Below are 19523 nucleotides of genomic sequence, written 5' to 3' on the forward strand. Positions count from 1 at the left end.
AGACAACACACATTATGGTCTTTATATATTCAGACAACATTGAAAGTTTATGCAAATTTTCTGAAATCATCTTTGACATTCTCACACTTTGGGAATTCATAAATGTTCCCATCCTTGCGGATGGTTAGCATACTGAGGTGTTTCTTCAGGTGTGCGTTAAATGAATGTTGTACCCACTTTTTTCTGCTGTCTATACTGTGATATAAAACCTGGCTTAAACTCTGTGTGTGTGTGTCTGTGTGTTTGTGTGTGTGTGTGTGTGTGTGAGAGACTTAAATGGCTTACTGGGCAACAAACCATAGAAGCTTTGCTTCTCAAGCAGGAATAAGCATTTTTAGAAAGATAGGAAGAAAACCTGACTTTCATTTTCACAACTTATTCAGATTCCTGAGATGATGAGGGCCCAGATACTGACTGCCTATGGTAAAGTCCCTATAGAATGTGGGTGGAGGTCTGAATTAGGTCCCTAAGGAGATCAAAGGTTGCTATTGATGATTGTGTTTCCCACCAGGTTGGGTATACTAGAAAACATTAGTAAGTTGTTCCCAGTGCAGATGAAAGCATGGGAGATTTGGGGATGGGTGAATTATGGTGGCAACAGTCAGCTTTGAAACCTATAAGGAAAGCTTCAAAGCCTGCAGATTAATACTCAGTTGGTGATTTCAGTTAAGGCTTTGAGTGTGTATTAATTTCATCTCCAAAAGAAGAGAAACATCTACTGCTTAATAATGCCATTTTTATGTCCAAGACACTGTCCATGATATTATTTTTTGTGCCAAGATTCTCTTCCTAGGCATGGTTGAACTCCACCAACAGCCTGCTCCTATTTATTATCCTGTGATACTAAAGCAAAAATAAGGAAAGGAAGCAGACTACACACCCCCAATTGTGTGTTGTGTGTATGCTCTGTTATTAGTTACACACCAGCTAATAAAGCTATCAAATATAAACATTTTGTTAAAACGTTGATGCTGTTTTCCCTGTCTTTCTCAAGACTCTTAGGTCCCTTTGTATTCTGCTATAATTTTGTTACTGAGAAAAAAAAAAAAGGAAACTAATTGTATCTCTTATTTCAGGCTGTCAAGTTTGAATGGAACCTTGAAAGTCCTCTAGTGCAACTTCTGTTACACCGCTCACTGCAAAGCATCCAGATTGCCCATCGTCTTTACTGGTAAGATTAACCAAAATAGGTTAGGATGCCTTCTTTTATTGTCAACTTTTCTCTGTGGGGCAGCTTTCCCTTGTAATTGATACAAACTTCCACTTAAAATTCAGCCAAATTTGAGTCTTTGTCAAGGTTATTTTTATCTATGAGTATAATTTAACTGTCATCATCTTCAAAATCTTCCTTTCGTACCGTTGCTGCTCTTTAAAACCAACCAGAATTTTAAATCTGGATGATACCTTTCCTATAGCTTTAAATCACAAGGTCTACGTGTGATCACGTCTACTTGCTGAATATTTCAATATAAAATCTAGTTATAAGACTGTGTATGTTTTGGAAGAATGTATGCTTTAAAAGCAATTTCTGTACAACATTAGTTATAAACAGTGGGGTCTAAAGACCAATATGTGCTCTTTAAGGTAAAAATTCCTACAGCACTAAACTTTTCCCAAAGCATAAATTTTGAATATTATTAATGGAGAAGTCAGACTTATTTAAGAGATCTCAGAATTCCTCCCATCATAACCCGCTCCTGATCCTACTGAACAAGATATTCTTTGGATGCTGTTCTCCCTACTTTTATTATAACATTGTAAATCCACACAAAAATTTTAGCAATTACAAATGTCAGTGACCTAAGGATGAAATTGAATCTATCCTTTGTCCTCACGTATGTATAACAAGCATCATTTATTGGCTTCAATTGCTAGTGGAGAACTTTAATAAGAAAAAAAGGAAGTCAATATCATTTTTGAATATCATGTTTTTCTGCTTCAAAAAACATTACTCATGTTGACATCACTCTTCCCATGAAAATGACTCAAGGATTTCATAGCAAAATAGAAATACAAGGAATTGTCAAGCACTAATATTTGATTTGATGCTGAATTTCATTTCAAATTCCTAATAGAAATGCTAGGGCATTTTCCTCTAGTATGTCAGTATAATTAAGCATCAGATACATTGGCCAACAGTGGGCCTTTCACTAAATAGACTCTCTTATCCAGCTCTGAATTAAGTCTTATTCCCTACCATTTTTCGATCAGCTACGTTGGTGCTAAGGGAAGTTAAATGGATACACTTGTTGGTGTTTCACTGTCATAATAAAGCTAGAACTCCACTAACCCCAATGTTTATTTCCCTTAAAACTTCAATTTTTTTTACTTTTCACTTTTTTTAACATATGTTTATTCAAATGAAGGTATATTAAAAAAATAACAGGACCACCTAACAATCTTGATTTAAATATTTGAACCAAAACATAATATAAAATATATAAAGTAAAAAAGCATATAGAAAGATAATTTTAAAAAAATAGAATAAAATATTAAGGACTTATCCTAATACATTGATTGTTATAATACTAATTCTAGAGCCACCTTAGTAAGTTCTTCACCTGCTAAAAGGGTGTGAAAAGTGGAGTAATTTGAAAGACAACAATGAGTGCAAAGTTGTCAATCAATGTCATACTTGCAGATTCACAATAAATACAATAATGTCACTGTTTCCAAAGAAGTTAGGAGGAAAGACTTTCTAAGTATAGTTCTCACCCTTATAAAAAAGAGAAAAACCAATAACAAAGCCCGTTTCTCTTCTCACTGATTTAAGAAAGTGAGTAAGTTAGAAGGGCTAGGAAAGAATATAAGTTATGAATAAGAAGGGCTAGAAAAGAATATAAGTTATAAATGGACTGCTTATTTCTGAGTGCTTAATTTGTGAAAATATGGAAAAGGAAAACCTGGAGGGAAATTTTAAAATACCCACATTCTTTTAAAACTTAAATAAAAATTAAGAATCAGGCAAAATATCCTAAGCATCAAAGAACATTACATATATTTAGAATATATCTTGGAGTTAAAAAATAATAGCTGCTGGTGCATAGCATCATATTTAGGGGACATTTGTTTGTAGAATATTGATTTTTTGTGTGTAGAGTATTGAGTTAAAACTTTAAAGATGCAGCTCAGACCCTGCATGATACACTTAAAAATATTCTCAATATATCTTTCCTTAAAAAACAAAACAACAACAACAAAAGGCAATACCCTGTAATTTTAAAAAAAAAGGTAGAGATCCATCAGACATCAGTTTAATGATTTTTTTCCACTCGGGTGAGCTCCTGCTTCCTCATATTCAGCATTTTCAACACTGAACGCAACAACTTACCCTGCTCACTCAGGTCTTGGAGGCTTTTCTGGATCTTCCCCGTTTCTCACGAATATGCCCAGTTGTTTACCAAGCCCTATAATCCTATACCTCCTAAATAGCTCTCCCCCCATCCACTGCTTCCACCTGTCACTGCCACTGATCAGAAGGTTGCCTCATCAGATACTGAGTTATGAATAAACAGGCTTGCACAGAAACCATCTTGACTACTTGCCATCACTGTGGGTAGCCTTCCTGAAAAGGGAAATTGACTTGGAGTTACTGTTGGAAGGGTGATGTAGGATGAGTATCCCCTATTTTTCATGGAACGGGAGTTAACAGTAAGCTTTGGATTGGGAAGGTTTAAAAGCTTTCAATCACAATTTGCACCCTAAAAGGTGACTGTAAATGGGTACAGTAGCATCTGGAGTTCACAACTAGGAGGCCCCTCCCCCATCATATAACAATTATAGAAACTCAAACTCAGTGCCCCTTTCTGTTTTGAATAAGAAACAAACAGCTGTCACTAGCTGATAGTGAGATATTGCGTTGAATGGGGCTCCCCAAAAGATATACCTACATCTTAACTCCAGGAACCTGTAACTAAGACCTTATTCGGAAAAAGGGTATTTGAAGATGTAATTAAATTTAAAATCTTTAGATTAAATCATCCTTTATTATCAGGGTGGGTCCTAAATCCAATGACAAGTGTGCTTATAAGAGACAGAGGAGAAGATGCACACAAACAGAAAAGGCCATGTGGAGATGGAGTCAATAAAGCCCAGAGCCAAGGATTGTCCTGAGTCACCAGAAGCTGGAAGAGGCAAGGAAGGATTCTCCCCTAGAGCCTTGAAAGGGAGTACAGCCTATCTTGATTTCAAACTTCTGGTGTCCAGAACTGTGAGATTAATTTCTATTGTTTAAGACATCAGTTAGTATTAATTTGTTATGGCAGCCACAGGAAATATACAGCAAGGAAAGGACTGTATGAAGGGCTCTGACTAGATTGGCTCTGCTGTCACATCATGCAGGAAACTTTCCCTGACCCTCTCCGCAGCCACTCTCCAGGGTTGGTTGAGTATTGCTCCCATGTTGTGTCCCGGAGTATACTCTGCATGACGCAGCCGATGTCATGTCACACGACCTTAACGCTTCTGTTCCCCTGTCTGCTTCCACTCCTAGTCCGTAGAGTGGCTAACGATGCAGTCATGTCATACTCATCAGCATACTAATCACACCAATGTCGGGAGCTCAAGAGGTGCTGGAAAAAATGTTCTTAAAATCACGAAACCATAGAAATTTCTTTAAGGCTGTCAGTATTTTCACATGCTGGGAATTCAATGCATTCTCAAAGGCACTGTTAGTGCTCTATCCAAATCCCCTTTACCTGGCTGGTGGACCCATCTTGCAGTTTCTGTGAATATTGACTGACAACTGACAACTGCCTCTTCTCTGGAGAGTTGTTCTCTGCTAACATAGCTACCTGGCCTGGGAAGTGGGAAATCTTTAAGGTACAATTTACATTCCAGAACCTCCCCAGGGATGAATCAAAGCTAGATTTGACCTGACCTCCTGGTTAACTCCTTCCCCTCCCCTACAATGCTTCTCTTACTTCCTTAAAGGTTTTTTCCTAAAGAGCACTCCTTCAGTAAATCACATTCACCTTAATTCCTGTCTCATAGTCTGTTCTAGGGAAGCTTACCTAAGATAAGCATTTCTTTATTGAAGAAAAAGAATTTAAATATGTGTTTTTTAAAAACTGGAACATCAGTATGGCTAGGGATGTGTCACAAATGGAACAGCAATATTGCAGTCTTTCATACTCCTAATACTAGTTTAATTGAATGAGCTCCAAGAGAACCATTTTGAATCGAAATCTGTATAAATTGTTTTTTAAGGCCTATCCTACAGAACTCTGAAAGCATTCCCTTCAAAGTGTGGGGATAACCTGAGATGAAACACGCATTTGCAAACTCTCTAAGTGCAGCAATTTTTTTCTGTTTTATTCACTGATATAGCCAAGCACCTAGGACAGTACTTGGCACTTGACAAATACTAAATAAATCTTTACTGAATGAATGAATAGGACAAAGTTGCCCAACTGGGTACATGCAGACTTGTGACATAAGAGGGCTGTTTGAGCAGTCAGTGCGTCTTGATGCCAAACAAATTTGGCAAGACTAGAACGATGTCAGAACATTAGCCCAATCAGGTACAAGGCAATGCATATCACTAGTGAAGTCAAAACTGGATTGGAGGGAGAATGTGAGCAGAAGTCAGGGACTAACCTGAGTCGGGAATTAGGGCCTGAAAAACAAGCTGATGTAATGTCTGCTGGACCAGTTGGGAGAACCATGGAGTGAATTAAGGCCGTGGTGTCTCTGGGATCACGAGGACTTTCTGAGGTGGCCCATGGTATTAAAGGACTACGTGAGCTGTAATATACTATGCATAAAATTGAGATGATGCGAAATCTGCCCATTCATTTTCTCAACAATCTAAACTTATCTAGAATTTTGGGGCAATTTCTGAAATCAGGGACTACTCTAAATAAAGCAAAATAATGTGGAAATTTTGCATCATGTGATTTGAAGTCCTATGTTCCCCTCACCCCCTCTCCTAAATATGTCTCCCCAGTGCCTGAAATTCTCTCATTAGCAAGTCACTCCTTTAGGTTAATGTTGTTCCCTCCCAGAATTTCTCTTCTCATGTAAAAAGTATATATATTCAGAACATAATGCTTATGATGAATTAGTTTATCATTTGTTCATTTATGTGACAAATGTTGAGACGTTAGACATTGTTGAACTATTAAGGATATGGGAATAGAATCTAAAGAAGAGTGGATATATGTATATGTATAACTGATTCACTTTGCTGTACAGCAGAAACTAACACAACATTGTAAATCAACTATACTCCAATAAAAATTAATTTTAAACAAAAGGATAGACTAGAATGGTCCTTGCCTAAAGAAGCTCACAGGCTAACAACACATTAGCATCCAGGCAGCAGGAAAAAGCCCACAAGCTGTGTGGCAGGGACAGAGTAGAAGGAGGAAACTGACAACAGATTCTGTCCATTTTACAGTTTTGCCCATGACCTGTTCCAAATATAAGCACAAGGCAGAGAGGCAAGTCTGGCCATCAGGTAAATAAAAAAGCCTCAACTGCGCTCCCATTCTGTCAGAGTTAAATACTGATAAAGGCATACAAATGAATATATAAAGGCGGTAAATGCTCTCTCTGCTTTGATGTCTGGAACACTCCCTGAAGTGAGAGTAAAGAGCTGTACTTCAGGGAGTTACTGTGGTGTAATAGGGCACGCATGATACAGAATCAGTAGGAGGTTTTAAAGCCTCAATCCTTTACCTTCTAGAATCATTATATTGCTACTAATTCACCTTTTTACCTTTACAGTGTAATAAATAATAAATTATTGCTTCACTTTTTTGTAAGGGGAAGATATGTCTTGTTGTCATTTAATATTGATCTGTTATAATCATCTTTCACCCTGTCATTCTCAGAAAAGTATACACCAGATAAAATCCCTACAATGAGCAATTCACTAAACTAACGACAGCTTTTCTGTACTCCAACCAACCTGAAAAAAATAGTGATGGCTATTTGTAAGAAAGTTTACATTTTACGTAATAATCTGTAAAATTCATTAGCACAGTTTTCTAGTTAAGGTGTAATATAAGAACAATTGTTTCTGTCTGTTTTATTTTTATTTTATATAATAGAGGTTATATGTAGTTCCTTTAGTAAAAAATATTTATTTAAAAAACAGAATACAATTTTTAACTTATTTTCTAATATAATTTAAGTCTTATTACTCCTATTAAATGTATATGAAAATAGAATCTGATACAAAGCTCTTCCATAGATCCATGCAAAAACCAGGAACAGAGCTCCACCTTAAATGTATACCTAGTTTAAATTATTTTCCCTTTAAGTTCTTCTATTTTGTTAAATAAGTGAAGAGTTGTAAAAATGCACATTTTGTATATACGTACTGACCTCAAAAGTTGGAACTCAGACATCTGGCCTTTGGGAACTAAACTTTCTAATCCAGCCTCTCGCAATTTTTCGTTTAATAGCCACATGCAATTACATCATTGCTTCCTTAGGTAGTAATCTGGTTTCCTTATAATAATATCAGCTCCTCTCTGTCATAGTTTATGATACAGATTTGGGTTAAGACCTTGAAAAACATCATTATACTGCTTAATTTTTGTTGTTTCTCAATGAAGAAGAGCAGGAAAAAGATCTGGATTGGTGACAAGGAATAGGAACGTATCAGCACGTTGATGGTGCTGGACCCAGATAAAGAAAGGGAGAGAATCAGAGCATCATGTCGAAGATGTTTTTAGGTGCCAGGTCTAGAAGAAGCACACACCACTTTGGCCTATATTGCATAGGTGGGAAGTCAGTAAGAAGGCCCCACCCACTGCAAGGGAGTATAGGAAAGCAGACCAGGTGTACATCTATATACAGAAGCAAAATGCTGTTGGATCTGGTAAACCCAGAGCAGGGTCTGCCACAGAGGTAAAAGCCATATAGATGACTCAAGAAATTTGGCCATTAAGTGATAAATAGGACTTGAAAAGAAAACCAGTACTCACCTTTACATGTATTAATTGGCTTTCTTTTCAAAAACTGAAATTGTCTCAACAGATAAAAAATACTGCTACCTAACTACCTGACTAAGAATCATCATTTTGACAGACATCCTCTAAGAGTAGCTTTTCTCTAACAATTCTATAATATTTCCAAGAGATTTAACCTATAGGTACATTTTGTAACCATTTTACCTGGAGGGCTCATTATTAAGATATTTATGTAGCTTGGTGGGTACTGGTATCTTAGCTCAAGAGGTCCAAAATTGAATAAAACATTTCTACTCTCTACTCTTTCAATCCTTGCCCCTACCATTCCCAAACTGTCTTTTTTTATACGCAGTGTCCTGGTTTATGCTCACCAGCAAATCATCCAACATAGAAAATCTGGGAGGCATTTTTCTTACCCAGCAATCTTCCTCATTCAGCAGTCCTTAAGTCCTAACTGTTGTTCTCAAAAATATATTTTGATTTGTCCTTTTTCTATCTCCATGGCCAGCACCTTATCTCAAGCCTTCAGTGTTACCTACTTGGACTACAGCCTCCTAATTGTTTTTCTTCCCTTCCATTCTTTCCTGTTTTCAGCCCATCCATCCTTCACACTGCTCTGAGAAAAATATTTGTGTAATACCACTTGATCCCTAACTCATAAAGTAGGCTCTAGTTCCTAGGGAACCCCCAGCTGGCTAGCATAATTCCATAATTCCAGTCACCTTTTTCTGCTTACAGGGTTTAGAATTATTAAACTATGACATTAATCTCTTCTCCCTTAATATGACCTTGCAGTAGATTTTCATGATCTCAACTCCATCTACCTCCCTTCCCATCTTGTATGGTTTTCTACAACCAAAATAGTCTTTTCTATTCTCAAGTAGTTACTCAAATTTTCAGGTCTTTCATGCCTTGATGACTATGCGTATTGCATTTCCCTCTGCTTGAAATGCAACTGTCCTGTTGTTTACAGAGTCTTTTAGGACTCAACTCAAATTTTTATCCTCTTTGAAAATGTCTCCAACCTCAGCGCTTATACACACTGCCAATGCGCTTATTAACATTTTGCATACTTTCATTTACTTCACCGTTTCCCTTTTCTTTAAGACACTTTGGGCTGCAAGAAACAGAAAATCCTGATTCAACTGGTTTAAATGATATGAAAAATTAATTATCTCACATAACAAGAAGTTTGCTAGTAGGGTGGTTCTGGAGTTTATTATTGCAGCAGCTGCCTGATTTTGTGTTAAACTCAGTTTCTTTGATCTTTCCGCTCTGTCATCCTTAGTGTGTGGACTTGTCTTTAGTTAGTTCATTTCACATCATGGTTACAAGAAGACTGCCATAGTTGGTATCACATGCATACATGACACCATACAGCAAAAGAAAAGGCACTGATCCCTCTCCAACAAGACAAGTTTTCTATAAATCCCGTAGTAGAGTTAACTTCCTATATGATTTGCCAGAATTGGGCTGCATGTCATCCTGAACCAATAACCTAATTAGATGGCAAATGAGTGAGTTGGCTTACCCAGTTGATTTAGAATATTGAGAATCTATCTGTAAACTGGTCATCTTCTCTGAAGGTTATGATATCTGAACAAAATCAGATTCTTTATTCAGGTGTGAAGGGGAGAATAGATTTGGTGTAGATAAAACCCTATGTTCCCTTTCTGGAGTGTGAGGCTCTATCCTGACCATACATCCTTAACACAGAACATTGCACATAGTACATATTATTGGCACTCAGTAAGTCTTGAATGAAGTTTAAAAAATAATCATACCACATACATTTGTACTGCCTACAGGTTAAGTTATCTGGACCACTGCATTTTAAAACAGCAAGCAATCAGCACAAGTCATACTATACTAAACATATAGAGTTGGCCATTGGTATTCTGATAATCACTTTTGCTCCCTTTAAATAAAAGACTCCCCTATTGCTCTGGAATTGGAGGAAGTTGAGCTAAATGGCTAATGGAAAAATATGAGAGTCTGGAATAAATTTTTTGAAGAGGTATCAGGTGTTACTGATTGGGTTCATAGTGTGAGGTGCTTTTACTGACTTAACTATGCTGTTTCTTAAAACCCTGATTGAAAATGAAAGGCCATATCTAGTGATTTGGCAAGAAGTGTTTTATGGGGAGACCCTGCCAAGCAGCCAATTACAAACTTTTAAAATATAATTTTCTGTATTGAGACTTTCTATGAGGTTTGGGGAATTACTGAACAGTTTCTGATTTTTGCTGGCTCCTATATTCTCCAGGTTTTTTTTGTTTGATTGTTTGTTTATTTGTTTTTCTGGACTGTGAAGATTCTTAGTTCTTTTTGTTTTGTGTCAGTTACTGAGTAAGTCCTTTCTTATCAGGCCCTATTTTACTTCCTATCTTTGCTCATCAAAGATCACTCTTTGAAAAACTTGAATGGAGATTTTTCTTGCTTTTCTTCTAACTCAATTTTCTACTTCATTTGTGAACAATTATTGTAGTTACAACAGAAAGACAGTTACTTTATTTTTCTTGTCTAAAGAGCTTCATGTGTGTTGCTTTTATCTGTAAGAAAATCTAGACTTGGATGCTTCAATTAAATATTTGTCATGTTTAATAACTTAAAATTCTTGTTCTTGTTTTGGCATGTATGATTCATTTTTGACCAAAGATGAGTGAACAGCTTGCACAAATAGTGTTTGTCTTCAGATTTGACAGTCTGCCTGGTACACTAACCACTCTTGACAGAATGTCAAATAATTGGTGTATCTTGCTTGAGTTTAGTCATCTGAAGCTGTTAAAGGAAGGAATCCTAATGTATGCATCACTTTCCTTTTTAAATTGGGCACTGTGTATATTTCCTAAGGTACTGTAAATGTCATTAATTTACCAAAATGATGGAACTTTTATTATTTTCTTCTAAGTAAAATTTAACATCACTTTTAGAGAGGCTGCTGCTCATAAATTGATTGATTGACGTAAATTGATTGATGACTGAAAATATCTCAAGACTCAATCTAGAGCTTCAGTTACTAGATGTTGTAGCAGCAGCTGAACAGATAGACAAGGGAACTTCAGAGAACAGAAGACAGGAAAGTGCATAAGAAGTATACTGAGGAAAAAGAGTATTATGTTAGTCATCCGTTCTTTCATTCATCTATTCTCCAAGGTTTTTTTTGAGGGTCTATTATATACAAAATTTATAGCTATTTTGTGAAAGGAATGGAAAATATAAACAAGTTATAATAAACATGGTTTAAGTAATGTGGTTTCTTAAACCCTCCTAGCTATTTCAGGCAGCTACTAGAGATGCTGGAGTTTATTTTTCAACTCTGTTGTCTTGACAAATTAATTATAAACATTTCACTCAATGATTTTTAAGTCCTCTTTGACTGGATTATGAAACCAAATTCAGTGTGTTCATTCACACTTATTCATTCTTGGGAAGAGTTGTGCTAAGTGTCCAGAGAACCCCATCCCAGGATCAAGGAGCTTCATGAACTGAATTGGTGACCAGATGGTGACTTGGATAATCCTTCGGAATATTTTACTGTCATTTCTCTGCTATGGAGACTAGAATACTAAGGTTTATCAGCTCTAGTATGGCTCTGACTTGGAGAGTATTACTAAAAATTCTCATCATTCAACTCTCTGTTTTCAATACTCATTCTTGTCATGACAACATTGCCTTATGGTAGACATGGTATAATATGATTAATGCTAAATAATATGCTAGTCGTTTCAAATACTCTTTCATTAATTCAAACAACTCTGTTATCTCCACTTTTCAGATGAAAAAAATACCACTCAAAAGGCTAAATATGCAAAGCTACTAAGTAGAAGAGCCAAAATTTGACCCTGCACCTCATCCATTATGATCTGCCAAGCCACTTAAATATTATGAAAGATATAACAATAACAATAAAAGGCAGAATAATGTCATAGTAAGAGAACAAGATTTGGAGGAAAATGTACTTGAATAGAAATTCCAGCTCAGGTCTCTACTAGCTGAATGGTCTCGGAAAAATTACTTAACCTGCCTGATCTTTTTCATAATCTGTAAAAGAAATATAATTGTGCCTGATAGTTGTTAAAATTAATTGAGATCATATATATCAAAATCCTTAATATATATTTAGTACATCTAAAGGGTGTATTTTTTGAGTCATTTAGAACACATAAGAATTCATTTAGAAACATAAAATTACAGTTCCCAAGGCTATATCACTAATTAATAATTGCATTGAATTTAGATCTTGGATTGTTGTCATTTGACTCCTCACTCCTACCATTGTTCTTTCTTTCTTTTTTTCCATTTCAAATTTATAACTGAAGTTTAATAATAGAATTTGAAATGCATGGAAGTGGGACAAGAAAAATCACTGTGTAGACAAATTAGTTTAGAGACCTGTTGAGAAAAGTATCTTGAAACATTTTAAGTGTCAGAAAAAGTTGGGAGTATGTGCATCATTTATTTTCAGAGAAATTTAACAGACAAAGGAATCTAGCAACATTCACAGATTGCCTGTTGATACATGCTTTTACGTTTCAACAGCCAACATCTATATCACTCACATCACTCAACTGCCTGCTAGCACAATTCAGAAGAAGAAGATATGAGTAAAAATTTTCATCAATCCTTTGGTTATTTTAAAGGGTTATGACTGTGAACTGCAAATGCAAAATTGTACCCACTTAAGAAGTTGGGAATTTCAAAGGCAAAGAACTAAAGAAAGAACCCCTTACAACAGCAGGAGAATGGATCACTAAAACATTGCTAAACCTTCCACACTAGGAAAGCATTGTAGACTATCCAAGAAAAGATAGGAAATCACTGAAACATCTCATGAAATGGGGAAGAAAATGTGATTGGTGGTTGTCGTGGACTTTTTCATAATTTAGTCAGATTTTTAAATCGTGAATGACTTATTCATTTGGTATAAAATGTCTATAATAAACCTTATTACTGAGTGTGTGACAAAACTGAGATAATTTGTTCTGGAGGTAAAATAGCACCATTTATACAGGTTTCACTTTCAGGGTTATAGCTGGCAATTCCTTCCAATTGGTTAATGAGAAGTGAAGATTGGATATTTCTCTTTTCTCTTTCCTGTAACCAAGAGCCTTAGCAATGACTATCCTGAAGAAATTATTGTTATTCCTATACATAGATTAAAGTTAGGTCCAACAGGTGCTCCAAATTCTGCGTGACACTGTACCTATCATTTCTGGTGTTTTTGTTTTTTTTTTTAAATTTTATTTATTTATTTTATTTATGGCTGTGTTGGGTCTTCGTTTCTGTGCCAGGGCTTTCTCCAGCTGTGGCAAGCGGGGGCCACTCTTCATCGCGGTGCGCGGGCCTCTCACTATCACGGCCTCTCTCGTTGCGGAGCACAGGCTCCAGACGCGCAGGCTCAGTAATTGTGGCTCACGGGCCCAGTTGCTCCGCGGCATGTGGGATCTTCCCAGACCAGGGCTCGAACCCGTGTCCCCTGCATTGGCAGGCAGATTCTCAACCACTGCGCCACCAGGGAAGCCCCATTTCTGGTGTTTTATATTGAAACACCTGGGGATCTCTGATATGACATATCAAGCACTTTTGGTCCTGGGCAATCGACTTAAAATTTCTGAGCTTCCATTTCCTCATCTGCAAAATAAGAATAAAATACTTACCATAAGTAAGTAAATACAATACTTACCATAGTACCTGATAGGACCTGTCATTATAGCTACTTAATAAATATATGTTGAATAAGTCAATAATTGAAAGAATTGAGATTTTTGAGGGTGAAATGACATAAAATTATGCAATATTCCTTGTACAGCTTCTAGCCTTAACAAATATTTCTTCTTTTGGCTTCCCTTCTTTCCCTTTTTTTTAAATCAAATGATGATATTTTATTTGTTGGAATATAGCACTCCCCAGCTGAAGTATTTTGTCAGATAAGTGGGCATATATTTGTAACTCTGTGGTCTAGTTCACGCACATTTCACCTAAGTGTAAATGGGAAAACTATGTACATGGGAAAACTTGTGGGGCACCATTCCTTGTGTTTCTCACTATCCCACATCTTACCACCATTCTGGATGGTTTCATTTCTAAATGGGTGATTCAGCTAAAAACCCCGAGCCTCAAGAACCCTTGACATCCTTTTTCACCCATAAAATTTAGCACATTCACACTTCAGTAACTCCTTTCCATGGCTACATATTAAATCTTGTCATCACTAGGAATGGCACCTCATATTAACCTTTTCACATTTTGACTTTACTGCACATACTAAACCTGGTGTTCAGTGTCAATAGAAACTCTGCTCCCTTCTTCAGGCTCATCCAACCACTCATAGTTTGACTGACCTATCAATTTTCCTATCCACTCATTCTGTATCTGTGTTGATTTCCTCCAACACCCTCTATATCTACCAAGTCACTTAAAAAATGTCTCATGAATTAGTACACTTCTCTCCATCTCCACTAAAACCTTAGCTTAGGACATCATCATTTCCTTACTAATAGTGCTATTGTTTATTATTTCATCCACCCAATTCAGTGATTCAAAAATGTCTGTAAGATAAAGATCAAATTCATTAATCCTAAACTATATATAATGACCCATAAGATAAATTTTATTTTATTATCAATATCAGGAAAGCTTGTGCTTCTCCAAAACAACCAGTTTGTTTTCAACATATGAAAATGTTGGGTCTCTTAACTCACAGGGTAATACTTAATAGTTTAGTATCCACATCAATATACCTGGATGCAAAACCTGGTTTCTACTATTTTCTAGGTGTCTGACTTCCAGCAAGGTACTTCAATTTTATGAGACCAGTTTTTCTCAGGCATTAAAAATGATAAAAAATGATAATAATAATATTTACTTTCAGAAGGTTGTTGTGAGAATTAATGTAATATCAGATTTGGGAAGACAGAGTTGGAGAGCCTTGTGATACAGAGAATCCAACCAGGTTTCAGGCTTGTATCTGTAAGAAATGTGATCCTCTCCCATAGGAAGACTTACTCATTAAATAGGTAATTATTAAGCACCTTCCATTAGTTAGGTCATGCTGTAGTCTTCAGGGATACAGCAATGGATAAAACAGACAAAAATCCCTGCCCTTCCTTATGTAGCATTTGAGAGAAATAAGATATATGCTTAAAAGATGTTGATATGAGCTAGGGAGAAAAATGAAACAATCAGGAGATACAGGAATACAAGAGTCAGGGGAATTGCAATTTTAAGGTAGAGTAGCAAGGAAAGGCCTTATTAAAAAGGTGGTATTTGGAAAAAGACCTCAATGAAGTACAGAAATGGATTATCTAAGTATCTAAAAGGAGAGGATAGCAGGAAGAGGAAATAGCATACTCAAAGTGTACTTGGGGTGTTAGAGAAAAAACAATGAGGCCAGTGTGGCTGGATTAACTTGAAAAGGGGGAAGAATAGTGGGAAATGAGGTCAGCTGGGAAAAAGGCGAAGGTGGGGGCAGGTTATGTAAAAATTTCTGCCTCACTGTTATAAGAATATTGGCTTTAAGTGAGATGAAAAGTCATCAGAGGATTCTGAGAAGATGAAAGACATGATTTGGCTTATATATTAACAGAATTATTCTGGGTGTTGTGTTGAAAATCGACTGAGGAAAAGTAATGGCAAGAACAAGGAACCAATTAAGAGACTAATGCAGTAATCCAGATGAGAGATCGTAGTGTCTTAGACTAGGATATAGTAGCAGAAGGAGTGAGAAATGGTTGAATTCTAGATATATTTTTGAAAATAAAGCCAACAGAATTTTCTGATGGATTGGATGAGGAGTATAAGAGACACAATTGAATTATGATACCAAGGCTGTTGCTTGAACAACTGAAAGAAGAGTTTCAAGAGAGCATATTTCTAAGGGTGGGAAAAAAATATCAAAAGATCAATCTGGACCTATTAAAATCTGAAATAACTGCTGGACATCTTTATCTGGACTACAGATAAAAATGAGGGAATTAACACAAAGATGAGGTTTAAAGCTATTAGCAGACATGATGTCATGGTCAAGCCAACATTTAAAAGTCAAAGAGATAAGGCAGAAGCAGAAATGAAGACTAAAAAGAAGCAGAAGCAGGGCGAGAGGTAAAAGATAAGCCAAGTGAGCATGGACTCCTGCAACATTAAATAAAGTATAGAAATAAAAGTGGTATGACCAACTTTGTCAAGTGCTACTAATAGGTTAAGTAGCACTGAGATCAGAGTAGTACCATGGAGGTCATTGCAGGTCACTGAAAAAGCAGTTTGCAGTGCAGTGGAGATAAAAGCCATAGGAATAGATTCAAGAAATAATGGAAGAAGAGATATCAAAGATAATGATTTTAGGAGTTTTGCTGGGAAGGGGGAAGAGAAATGGGATAACAAAAATGAGCATTGTGGTTTTTCTTAGAATGTGAGAAACAACAGCTTTTTTATATACTGATGGGAAGAATCAAATAGGGCAACATTTATGAGACAAGAGAAAGTGGGAAATTTTCTGATGCAACATCATTAAGTAATGATAAGGAACAGAATCTATGGCACAAGAGGATTAATACACAGAGTTCATACAAAGTAACAGGAAAAAAAATGAGGAGTAGATAGGAACAGGTAGGTGGGTAGAGGTAGTGGTACTTGCTTGTGGAATGAAGGAAACAAGACCGTCTTTGAATGGGGTAGTTGATGTTGGAGGTTTGAGGAATGGGCCTACTTGAAATTACAGCTTATAATTAAAAAGATGGACAACCAGCATGCTTGTGTGTTTTTCTCCCTGTCCAAGAAATAGGTGGAGAGCTGGATTTAACCAGAAGTATTGTTTATCATAACATATGATGAAGCAAGAGAGGCAAGGAAATTGAAGGTATATGCAAGAGAATGTTTCCCAAAAACTGGGTTTTCCTCTTGGTGAGTGTTGAGCCAAAAGACACAACCAAGCCAAAGATCAGGAGAAGGAAGGATTTATTATTACTTGCAGCAGGTAAGGAGAACACTGGGGATCTAGCCCAAAGCAGTGTCTTCTTGAACAGTTGGAGAAGTATTAAGCTAAGGGTACATGCATATTCAAGAAGGGGCTTGGGTGAACAGAGTCTAAGCTTTAGTTGATTGAAGTCATGAGGGTCAGAAAAGGTCAATATCATCATCCCTTAGGGTCCAGTTGATCTGGTGGTTGAGTGCTTCAGGCTAATCTTTACCATTAAAAGAGAACTGGGAGTCTTTACAACTGATATATTGTCTTTGCTATTGTTACTTCACTTGCCTGATAACAGTCATTTGTTTCTGGATTCTTTTGCTCTCTTAAGATCATTAATTACTGAGCCCTGTTTAACAGCAAGCATCGTGGCCAGGCTTAGGTCACAAAATGGCTTAGGCCAAAAATGGCTTCTCTTATGTCAAGAAAGCCATGCCTGGTTCTCTTTCTCTGGGGACCCCCTACCCTGTCTGCTTACAATAGATGATAATGATAAACCATGAAATATAAACTGTATAAGGAAGGAAGTGAGGACATGAGCTAGGTTAAGGAGAGTAAAAAGAATTGACAAAGTATAGGGGCCTTGCAGACAAAAGATTGTAAGCACTCGGGTAATAGAAGTGATGCCGCAAACTCAGCCTCTGTGCACCAGTGCCAAATCGAATCTCTGAGACAGAGTTTTGAGTGAAGTAGAAAAGAATAGCTTTATTGCTTTGCAAGGCAAAGGGGCACACAGCGGGCTCATGCCATCAAAAACTGTGTATCTCAACCTGGGAGGATTTGGTGAGGAGTTTTATAGCAACGGTTCAGTGCGGGGTTGCTGATAAGATTAGGGTGTATGCAGGGCCTGCACTCCTTTAATCTGCTCTCAGGTAATCTTTTTTTTTTTTAACATCTTTATTGGAGTATAATTGCTTTACAATGGTGTGTTAGTTTCTGCCTTATAACAAAGTGAATCAGTTATACATATACATATATCCCCATATCTCTTCCCTCTTGCGTCTCCCTCCCTCCCACCCTCCCTATCCCACCCATCTAGGTGGTCACAAAGCACCGAGCTGATCTCCCTGTGCTATGCGGCTGCTTCCCACTAGCTATCTATTTTACATTTGGTAGTGTATATATGTCCATGCCACTCTCTCATGTTGTCCCAGCTCACCCGTCCCCCTCCCCATTATCCTCAAGTCCATTCTCTAATAGGTCTGCGTCTTTATTCCAGTCTTTCCCCTAGGTTCTTCATGACCTTTTTTTTTTTTTAACATTCCATATATATGTGTTAGCATACGGTATTGGTTTTTCTCTTTCTAACTTACTTCATTCTGTACAACAGACTCTACGTCCATCCACCTCACTACAAATAACTCAATTTCGTTTCTTTTTATGGCTGAGTAATATTCCATTGTATATATGTGCCACATCTTCTTTATCCATTCATCAGTCAATGGACACTTATGTTGCTTCCATATCCTGGCTATTGTAAATAGAGCTGCAATGAACATTGTGGTACATGACTCTTTTTGAATTATGGTTTTCTCAGGGTATATGCCCAGTAGTGGGATTGCTGGGTCATATGGTAGTTCTATTTTTACTTTTTTAAGGAACCTCCATACTGTTCTCCGTAGGGACTGTATCAATTTACATTCCCACCAACAGTGCAAGAGGGTTCCCTTTTCTCCACACCCTCTCCAACATTTATTGTTTGTAGATTTTTTCATGATGGCCATTCTGAGTGGTGTGAGATGATGTCTCATTGTAGTTTTGATTTGTATTTCTCTAATAATTAATGATGTTGAGCATTCTTTCATGTGTTTGTTGGCAAACTGTATATCTTCTTTGGAGAAATGTCTATTTAGGTCTTCTGCCCATTTTTGAATTGGGTTGTTTGTTTTTTTGATATTGAGCTGCATGAGCTGCTTGTAAATTTTGGAGATTAATCCTTTGTCAGTTGCTTCATTTGCAAATATTTTCTCCCATTCTGAAAGTTGTCTTTTCATCTTGCTTATGGTTTCCTTTGCTGTGCAAAAGCTTTTAAGTTTCATTAGGTCCCATTTGTTTATTTTTGTTTTTATTTTCATTTCTGTAAGAGGTGGGTCAAAAAGGATCTTGCTGTGATTTATGTCACAGAGTGTTCTGCCTATGTTTTCCTCGAAGAGTTTGACAGTGTCTCGCCTTACATTTAGGATTTTAATCCATTTTGAGTTTATTTTTGTGTATGGTGTTAGGGAGTGTTCTAATTTCATTCTTTTACATGTAGCTGTCCAGTTTTCCCAGCACCACTTATTGAAGAGGCTATCTTTTCTCCATTGTATATTCTTGCCTCCTTTATCAAAGATAAGGTGACCATATGTGTGTGGGTTTATCTCTGGGCTTTCTATCCTGTTCCATTCTGTTTTTCTGCCAGTACCATACTGTCTTGATTACTGTAGCTTTGTAGTATAGTCTGAAGTCAGGGAGCCTGATTCCTCCAGCTCCGTTTTTTTTTCTCAAGATTGCTTTGGCTATTTGGGGTCTTTTGTGTTTCCATACAAATCGTGAAATTTTTTGTTCTAGTTCTGTGAAAAATGCCAGTGGTAGTTTGATAGGGATTGCATTGAACCTGCAGATTGCTTTGGGTAGTATAGTCATTTTCACAACAT

The 19523-nt window shown here is 36.8% G+C and overlaps 1 protein-coding gene across 3 annotated transcripts in view; it reads left to right on the forward strand.

The window, feature by feature from the left end:
• The window catches only part of PIK3C2G (phosphatidylinositol-4-phosphate 3-kinase catalytic subunit type 2 gamma), a 358923-nt gene that overhangs the window by 134562 nt on the left and 204838 nt on the right, over nt 1–19523 (forward strand). For all 3 annotated transcript variants that reach the window (XM_059934511.1, XM_059934512.1, XM_059934513.1), the window contains one exon: nt 1077–1171. In XM_059934511.1, the coding sequence (XP_059790494.1) occupies nt 1077–1171 (95 nt within the window). The remainder of the gene's footprint in view (nt 1–1076; nt 1172–19523) is intronic.

Source organism: Balaenoptera ricei, chromosome 10 (genome assembly GCF_028023285.1).
Source record: "Balaenoptera ricei isolate mBalRic1 chromosome 10, mBalRic1.hap2, whole genome shotgun sequence".
Classification (NCBI taxonomy): domain Eukaryota; kingdom Metazoa; phylum Chordata; class Mammalia; order Artiodactyla; family Balaenopteridae; genus Balaenoptera; species Balaenoptera ricei.